Source organism: Pleuronectes platessa, chromosome 10 (genome assembly GCF_947347685.1).
Source record: "Pleuronectes platessa chromosome 10, fPlePla1.1, whole genome shotgun sequence".
In the NCBI taxonomy this organism is placed as follows: domain Eukaryota; kingdom Metazoa; phylum Chordata; class Actinopteri; order Pleuronectiformes; family Pleuronectidae; genus Pleuronectes; species Pleuronectes platessa.
In genome coordinates, this window is record NC_070635.1 from 4077115 (window position 1) to 4087007 (window position 9893).

The 9893-nt window shown below is 43.0% G+C and overlaps 1 protein-coding gene across 1 annotated transcript; it reads left to right on the plus strand.

Annotated features, from left to right (window-relative positions):
* Positions 1–1298: 1298 nt before the first annotated feature.
* LOC128450044 (protein rapunzel-like) lies at positions 1299–2652 on the plus strand. Its single transcript, XM_053433463.1, has 2 exons — positions 1299–1792; positions 1962–2652. The coding sequence occupies exons 1-2, from the start codon at positions 1299–1301 to the stop codon at positions 2650–2652; spliced, it is 1185 nt and encodes a 394-aa protein (XP_053289438.1).
* The last annotated feature ends 7241 nt before the right edge of the window (positions 2653–9893 follow it).

Here is a 9893-nt window from a genome sequence, read left to right on the forward strand (position 1 = left end):
AGAGAACCGTGGGAATTTTCTCAAACTCGAAGGACAAGACAGAAACTTGTTTGCAGCTGCTCGTCGGGCGTGAAGGAGCAGCGGGCAGATTCTGTCGAGGTACAAAGAAACGCTGTTTATAAGTGAATGTGCTGAATGTCCTTATCTCCCTTTGGCAAATATGCAGCGACTGCGAGGTGTGTCCGATGCTCTCATCTGTGCGTAAAATCCAAGCATTGCGCATTTCTCCTTGGGTGCGCATGTCAGGTAAACACTGCTGTGTGGACAAATCTCATCTTCATGTATTTTAAAGCTTTATATTGAGATCCACCGATTGTATTTCATAACAGTAGAATTGACTTATTTCCCCTTATTCTTTTCCAAATATAGCCAATCAGAGATCATTTCCAGACTCGAATAAACAAAAATAAATTAACTTGGAAGTTGATTTGTGAAGAAGTTGCGTGACGCAGCATTTGGGTCCATGGCAGACACGACACTGCTGCAGTTTGTGTGTGTCAGGTTGTGATGAAACGACGAAAGGGGGATTTTAAAGATGCTCGGGCCTTGTTTTGCTTCTGCTCTGCTCTGACTCATCCACAGACCCAAGGGCATCTGTGCCATTTCCTCATCCAGGCCCCCATTTTGTTGACTTGATGTCATTACCGGCCTCCCTTCATTTTATTCTGCTGGAGGAGCATCACATTGTTTAAATACTACAGCTTGCACGATCAAGATTTGAAGAGAATTGTCTTTATATGCTGCGTTTGTCACATTCATTGTTTGATTTTATTTCCATATGAACAATTTAATGTCTCCAACAGGGCCGTGCACAGGCATTTTGAGGGGCAGGTGCCCAAGTGAGAAAAGGGCTCCCCTCACACTTATTATATGTAAAAAAATAAAGTTACAAAGAGCAGCTACACATTTATTTATTTATTCAAATGCCCATACACACAAGGATGTTTAATACTCAAACAGAACACACACAATATTATTTCACACACTATTCATACTTTTTAATTTTATTGACCTGCTGGGATTCTGGATGCTTCTTCTTACATCAATACAAATATGTGCATTAAAGCCTTTAAAAGCAAGATAACAAAACTCCATTCATTATAGTAAACACATTAATACTTCATGGCCTCATATGAACAGTGAAAAAACGCACCCTGTGACAAGGTGTCCCTTCTGACACTTTTTCATGAACATCTTTGCCGAGTAAAGACTTTGGACCTTTCTGTCCAACATTTAATTTCTTCCTCCTCGAGGTTTGTTGATGTCTGACAGCAGATTTTGTCCCTGTGTCCCAGATCATGTCCAATTCATTGGAGCGGGTTGTGGCCCAGAAGAAGGAGGCCATCGAGGCAGTGATGGACATGTTTCAGCAGGGGGCGGAGGTGGTGGCGAGCGCTGTGGGTGAGCTCTTCCCCCTCTGTGAGGCCGCCGCCCCGGTTCTCCGCCTGGCCTTAGACAACGTCCACAGCAAAGAGGTGTTTTACGTCAAAGAGCAGTTCCTGACGGTGCGGAACAAGCTGGACGTCCTCTCCACGCAGCTGGAGGACATAGACTGCGAGATCAAGAAGGGCAGGCTGGACTCTCAGTACTTCTGCGTGGAGGAGAACATCAGGAACCAGTTCAGGAAATACATGGACATCCTGGAGGCGAAACAGCAGTTCAAGGAAGTGAAGACGAGGCTGTTCCTGGAGCACTTTGCTAAAACAGGGGGAGAGAAGAACCTGTTTGTGTTATATGATGCTCTAATGGGCACTAACAGCTTTGGAGAGTCAGTGTTAGAGTTGGTGGAAAGGTAAGATGTTGTTTCCATCGTAGTCATATAACTGCAACTCCTCCTTTGACTCCTCTTCTGCAAGAATGTAGAAACATGCATTGGGGTCAATTTAGACTTGAACTAATTTCATTTTCTCTGGATACAAACAAAAGATAAATACCTTGTAAACAGTTTGTCCATTTTGCAGATATGTGGCGAGGAACCGGCGCCTCCTGGAAGATTTCTGTGTCCGCATGAAGGAGCTCTTCTGTTTGGGCCTGATCGCCCTGCTGGGCCACTGCGCCCTGACCCAAGGCCAAGAGCAAGAAGAGGACAAAATCCAAGAGTGGAGCAGCAAAATTGAAGAAGTGGAGTCCAGGATGAAGACGACCATCGAGGCCTGCACCGCTGCCTTCCCGGACCAAGCCAAACTAGACGCCCAGCGACTCCTGCAGGAGAAGGAGGAAGAAAACCTGCAGGACACGACGCAGCAGATTCTGGAGCTCTTGGTGAAAAAGTACGACTGGGTGAGCTGGTCTGTGCGGCTCATCAACCACTCGGGCAGCACCTACCGCAACTGGCGAGCAGGGGAGCACTTTCACCACGTGGCCGGACAGAACTGGTTCGAGGTGCTGCAGGTGAACAACATCAACCTGGTGGTGTCGTACAGCGTCAAGCCGCAGCCGGTGCCCCGCGACTGCATCCGGCAGGCGATGGAGGGTCAGGGGAGGAAGGGGAACGCCCCGGCCGTGGTGGAGGTGCTGGAGAAGCAGCTGTGCGGGTTTGTGGTTCACGCCGTGAGTCGCCACAAGGAGTCTGCAGCTGCGTGGAGCTTCCCAGAGGAATGTCACTACTGGGAGAGACACAAGAATGTGGCCGTGTGTGTGCACTCTGAGTAGAGCTGTTTAAATGTGTAGCATTGACATAGTGCAGGTGTGTGTCGCTTGTCCAACTCTGAGACTGAGTTTAACATGAAAACTTGAAAATACTAATTCTCACATTATCAGTATCAATATAAATTTATTTTGATTTAGTTCAAAATACAGTTTTCTCCTCTGAAAGTTTTTTTCATCAAGGTCCATGAATTATTCTCTGAATTCATAGGCCCCAAAAAACTTCATATCTGTCGGGCTCGAGTATTAATTGGTACTGGTACTGTAGTATCATTAGTATTAGCCAATACAGTGTTTACATATATTCAGCTTTGCAGTTCAAACTATTTCAGATCTTTGACTAAATGCACTTTTATTTTTAATTTTCTGTCAGTGTTGCACGTATTCTTTTTACAGTAGATATTGAATTATGGACATTTTTCCTGTAAATGTATTTATTTATTCATGCTGCAGCTGTTTAAATATTAACCGCTCGCATATTATAAACCGTGTCACCATGTGTGTGTGTACTTGTAGTTTTTGACTTACTGACCAGTTCAACTTAACGAGTCTCTGCACTAGCACTATATGTAAAAACAGGGCGTGTCTTTATGCTTTTACTGCACCTCAGCATCACAGTCATAATCCAGTCTCCCATGAGAAACTGCCTCGGCTCTGAAGAGATGATTTCATTTTGCTGAGGCTGCATCTGCAGAGCCGTGCTCCCATTTTGTCTGTGCTCAGCAGACTGGCCTATTTAACTGTGACAGGAAGCGCAGAGGTTTCTTCTTCAGGCACGAGAAACAAAGAGGCTCCGAGACAACGTGCCTTGTGTTCCCCCGACACGTCAGACCCGCTGAGGCTGAACCAAAACTACTGGACCCCAGAGCCGCTGCTGCCTTCAAATACCTCGTTGTGTTCGATTTTATCTGCAACAATCTTCATTTGTTTCATCGTTTATGTCAAATTTTCTACCTATGTGTGTGTGACACTCTCTCTTTATTAAATCTTTGCTCCCACAAAGTTTTTCCTGCATATTTCTACTGGGATTTTTCTAGAAATTTCAAATCACATCATTTCTTTGTCGTTGATCAAAACAAACACATCCACTTGTAAGAGCTGGGGAGTTTTTCTAATCTACTGGTGCATCAGGGGCAAACCAATAGTGGAAAGGTCAGATGGGAGCATTGGTTTGACTCCTGACCAACTGGACTGTTTACTGTATGTCTATCACTCAAATCCCTGTGTCTCCTTCTCTGTAACTATATCACAATAAAGACAAATAGACCCCAGAGTTGTAAATTGGTCCAATTCAAATACTAAAAGCGCACCAGCTTCTGCATTCAAAACAAATCATGATAATAAAACAAGTGCTTGATCGATGGTCGTATTCTTTTTATGCCTTATGACAATTATTGACAAATTACAAATAATGAATGGACGCGTGAACAAGTATAATCTAATATCTGTCTCTCTTTTCTTGTACAAATGTGATTTACGCAGCTCTGTTAGTGTCGCTGCCCATTAGAACCCGGCTGCGCTCCCTCAGCAGCAGCGACTCCGACTAATTTAATGGATATTTACACGTAAGTCAGCATTTCCTGACCGCAGCTCCACTCTCACAGTCTATGAATAACCTCTGGCCGAGCTAATATCCTGCAGACGAGCAGCAAAGTGCTTGGCTTTGCAGAAAGGTGCACCGGTCGTAATGCCCAGTTGTAGGTGCAGAGCGGGCGGAGGCGGCCATGGTGTAATATCTCAGAGGATCTGGAGGGTCTTCAGCTGCTCTGTCGTAACTCAAGCCTGCCAGAAGCCATCAGGCTTTATCTGGGACACACATCGCTGTGCAGGAGGATGTGGACTGTGTCATCGTTTCTCTCTGTGTGTGCAGAGGGGAAATGGCTTATGCTGGGGGGGATATCGGTTTTTGTGAGGAATCAAATTTGTGCATTGATCTGATGTTAAGCCACAATTATTCAGATTTTAAATGAAGGTGAAGTGAACTTTTTCCCTGAAAACTGCTTTGAATTTCACGAAAATCCAAATTATTCATGCAACAGAAGAGTTGGAATGTTTAAGGGATCAAATCATTACTTTATTTCCAGTAATGAGGCCTCAGGATAGAAATATGTGTTAAGATAATTTGGGGTAATTATGTGTAAAAGTAAATGAAACTGCGATTTCTGGTTCAGAGTGTTTTCCCAGTTTCCAGTCTTTATGAAAAGATCATCCAACCGACTGCTTCAATAAGAAAGCAAATATTGTCCTGTTTAAAACATCAAACTATTATACTTGTTGAGCTTTGGTGACATTCTGGGATGTATTTTTGGACATTGGAAAGATTTCCTCTTGCTTCCAGTCTTTATGCTAAGCTAAGCTAATAGCCTTTACAAACATGGGGGGTGTTTGATATCAATCTAAACATCTTAATCTCGACAAGATGAATATTCTAGAAGATCCCATCTCCTGAGGTGTGAAGTCATTCTTCCAACTTTGGTGTGTTTGTGTGTTTTATAGTGGGAATGTGGAAAAAACATGGACGCTGTAAACCAAATGTGTTTCTATGTGTTTATTGTAACTTCAATATTTGCACAATAAGGACTGAAGAAAGTGGATCAGATGGAACCGGCTCATAAGTAACTCAAAATACGTTAACTGTAAGAACATCTGTATTGGCTAAAACGTGATGGACAGTTTGTTTTTGACAAAAGTTCATATTAAAATCAATTTAGCTGATTATAAAATTATTAATTGATTTATAAATGATGATGTCTGCGACTTTAGTGAGTTTTCTGACTTTGTGGCATTCAAGTTAATTTTACTAGCCGTAAAAAAAAAATTGCAATTATTCCAACACCAAATTGATGCACTTAAAGTATTATAGTGTTTTTATATGAAGATGGCCCAAGATGCAATATACAGTGTTTCAAAATGCTACCTCTAGTATTGAATTAATGTGGATGTTAATTATCTTACATCTAAAACTCACTTTCTGTTTATTCCAGAACCAAATCAAATCCTCCCACCAATGTGTGTCACTGTCCAAATACTACACAACAGAGACACACACGTCCCTGTGCACCTGCCACCTCGTTGGCATGAAGCCTTCTTATAATGAGAGAAATCCCAGACAGGTGACTAACCTTCTACGTTTCACTACTTAACCTGAAAAAACAGAAGATGTGGAGCAGACAGTGAGACAGACGGGTGTGCCAGACGACAGCTCAGTCCTCAAAAGGCACCACAGACACCACAACAGACAGATGACGCAACACAATGCGACAAACACAAAGCAGACAACTGCACCGGCTGTGGGACAAGACCTTTATTTATTTAGCACCTGTCAAAGCAAGGTTACAAAGGTCTTTACAAATAGAAAACACACAAAAACAAGCATAAAAGAATCCAAGAAAACATTTTAAGCATGAAAATCAGGGAATGTGGAACAACACGATCTTTTTAAAGCTTCGATTCAGAAGGAAACCACCGACTCATCCTGCTGAATTGTCTCTGGAAGGTTTTTGCCGGAGCCTTGGAGCTTTTATTTCAAAAGCTCTGTTCCCTTTAGTCTTCAGCCGAGAATCTTGAAGAGTTAAAAGGCCTCTGCCAGAGGATCTCGACCTGAAGATAAATTATAAAACGTCCTGGAAGATGGTGTAAAGAGGCCGGAACCATGGTGATGAGTTCATACCGCTTTACTCTTAAAAACCTTGGCAGCTTTGCTCTGTACAGTTTTTCTCTTTACTGTCCAACCTTTGTTCTTCTCATAAACTCTCTCATCATTCCAAACTCTTCAGTTTTACCTTTTAATTCAATGTGTTGGCGGCTTTTGGATGTAAACTTTAATATTATAACAACGAGCCTTGTGTATTTCCCTGGTTTTCCTCCTGTGTGGACATGGAGAGCAGTGGCAGCCTGTGCTGTCAGCCACTGGATTCATTAGTGGTTGTGTGGGCTTTGCAGAGGTAACAACTATTGATCCAGGAGGCTCTTCCCCTGCGTAAAAGGCTCTGGCTGTGGTAGCCCGTCAATCCTGACTGCCATTAGAAGACTGAAGCTTCTGTTTACTGATGAGATCCACCGCCTCCATCTGCAGGAGTTTGTTCTGCGGTTGAGGGGAAAAGACTAAAGAAAAGTTTTCTGAAAAGGAAAAGGGTGAAATCTGCTGAGGCACCACAGGGGGTTCACAGACAGAGGGCGCTGTCGACACACAGCTCTACAGTCAGATCTTTAAGCGTCTGGTGCCAGGATGAGGATTCAAAAAATTTGTAAATCTGCTTTTTGTGGCTTTTGTGCTGTTTTCATAATGAATATATAAATGGACATTTTTATAACAAGTATTTATCTTTATTATTTAGTATTTCAGTGTCACACTAGGCAGTTGAAGACTGGGGACGTGTCCAGTGTGTCCCACTTCTTGTCCAATGGCAGCTGGGACCGGCTCCACTTCCCTTACAACCATGAAAGCATTAGCAGTAAAGAAAATGGAGGGATGAGAGCATCATTACCCTCATCCTGATTTCTCCCACTCACCAGGAAGCAGGTACACGTCTGCGTTTCCCTTTTCTTCTGCTGGGACTTCAGGCCGAGAAAATCCAACTCTCGTCTTTTACCACCATCCTTCCCCAAACACTCTCCTTACCATCAAACTGGATCTCTTCATTCTCCAAGAGGAGACAGCAGCCAATATCAATATTTCATAAACAAATGAAAGACTGGATATGGAGGCGAGCGTCGAAGTGGCCCTGGAGGGGGAGAGGGGATCAATGGAAAGGATAGCTCCCTTCAACGGTGTCTGCCAATCCCGGCCCCTCGCAGGATAATGCCATTACCCATCAGCCCGAGTGAACATCGACCAGCCTGCTGCTCTTTGAGTGGACTAATCTGATAAAAAGCCTTAAAACATTTGTTCACTGACACACCGGCTGCAACGCCGAGCCCGGGGCCGAGCACTGACATGACTGTGGGTTTAGTTCTGTGTTACAGATGTGTCAGAGTTGTCTGGATGCAACAGCAAAACCTTCTGTACCTGATAAGGGTTGGCGTGGTGTAGATGTAGGTCAGTTGATAAGTGCTCTTAACTACATGGAGGTTTTTTGAGATGGAGGTGGAGGTTTATCTGAAGTCAGTTAAATCCAGGAGAGGAGATTAACCTGAAGAGTTGTGTGATTATTTATGGTGGAGGAAAAAGCTTGTTGTATAATTTATGTAATCATTTAAGGTATTTTATGTTTGTTGTTTAGAAGAAACTATCTGAAAAATTTGCTTTTGGTGGAACTGAAAAAGAGTTTGTGTCTGAAACGAGTCAAGAAGCTGCTCAGTTTTATTTTAAAAGGGTCAAAGGCAAAAAAAAACGGTTAAGGAAAAGTAACTAGCATGAAACAGAAATCCTTGTTTTACAGGATTAAATAAATATGCATACTACACACTATTATGTCCAACTATTGAGCTGTAGTTCACTCTGTCTGACACGAAGCATTCGTCACGTCTGATGACAAACACGCTGCCTGAACGTGTTTGAATCATATCCTATCAATCACTGTTAGTGACGTCCTTTCAAGCACAGAGCCAAAACCTTTTATTAATCCCAGTGCACACATTTTATCAACAACACATTTTATCAACAACACACATTGTCTGTTTCAGCTGTTATTGTTTTACAGTTTCATTTCCTTATTATTTATTTCCTTGCTCTTATTTGTCTTAGTCTTCAAATGTTATAACCCTGATGTGTAAATTTCTGTATTTCCCAAACTTGTCAACCATCATTAAAATGGTCCTTATTGTCCTGTAAATGGATAAGTAATGATAGAAATGGACTGTGCAGCTGCAGATCAGTTTAAATGTCAGTTTTACCTGATGTTTAAATCTTTTACAGGACGTTCATGTGCCTGGCTGCAGGAGGAGCGTCTGGGGAATCCGTCTGTCAGCAAAGCTTTTAAGTGGAAATCCATCAGGTGGTAAACACGTGTCCAGGCCATCTGCACCGCTTCAGAATTTCCCTTGTGTTTTCCAACTCGTCTCCCCCCCCTGATGCCCTCGCTCTCTGCCTGCACCCTCCTCAAGGTCTGTGTAGTTTCACACAACACCCCCCCCACACACAGATTCCTCTGATTTGCAGCAGGTCATCGGCCCCGTCAGAGTCTCGGAATATTAATCTTTCTCCTTGTTTATCTTTTACCTTCACTTACATGACTCTGTGTCTCTGCTGCATCTCTCTGTCTTTCCTCATGTGTAATCTGCAGCTCTTCACCTTTCTGTCTGTCTTCTCTCATCCTGTCTTTCTTTGTTCCAGTGAGGATGAAAGTCTGCGAAATGCAAAAACAACGCCTGCAAAAGAAAAGAAAAACACTTGGCACATATTGTTGTGATCAGGGAATAATGAATTAAAGTTTCATTCTCGTAAATAACTGTAGGAACGCTGTTATATATTAAAAGAAACTGGAAATCATTAAGTGATTTTTTTTCTTTGGCTTCATCAGTCACAGCTGTTGCATCTGGTTGTGCAACATGAACATTGGGGGGGGGGGGGAAGTTGTGCATAATGTCCACAAGGGAATGAGTAAAAGCGTGAGAATGAGAGAACCAGGAAATGCCCACGTCACACAGCTCCAGTGCTCACACTCACAATCTGCACCAAACCCTCACGGGAGCATCAACACACAGAGGATCAGACGCAGGAGCAGATTTAATCAACTCCAGTCATGAGTTGACGTTCTGCTTCAACAGACACATGTTGGTGTAAAGACAAAAACTTACATTTCTTAGTGACACAAGTGGGAGAAACTGCAATTTTCCAGATTCACCTCAGGCCCTCGGCAGCTGTTCAAACAGAGATGATGTTCAGTTTGATGGGATTTGAGCTTTTACGTGACCGATGTTGAGTTTTAACACGTGAACCGATAGAGGTTCAGTTGAGTTGAAGCCTGATGTTCAAGCATTGGACGTCTTGTTGCTTGATGGTGTCATTAAATCCACCATCATCTAAGCTGCCGTGCCGTTCGGTCTGGTTCTTGGTTCGGCTGCCAGAACACAAAAAGGAAACACACACGTGCAGCGGTGGAATGTTAAATGGGAATTTTCAAAGCAGATTAAATAACGGTGATCAAAATGTTCAAAGTTGTTGCCTCGTTACCAGGAACTGTTTGTGTTGAAATTGGATTTCTATGCAGAGTCAGCACTGGTTTACTGAATCGGGTGTGAGAAGAAACCAAGACCAGTTACTGGAATACCTTACTGGTTTCAGGGAACAAGTGTGGGCTTTTTCT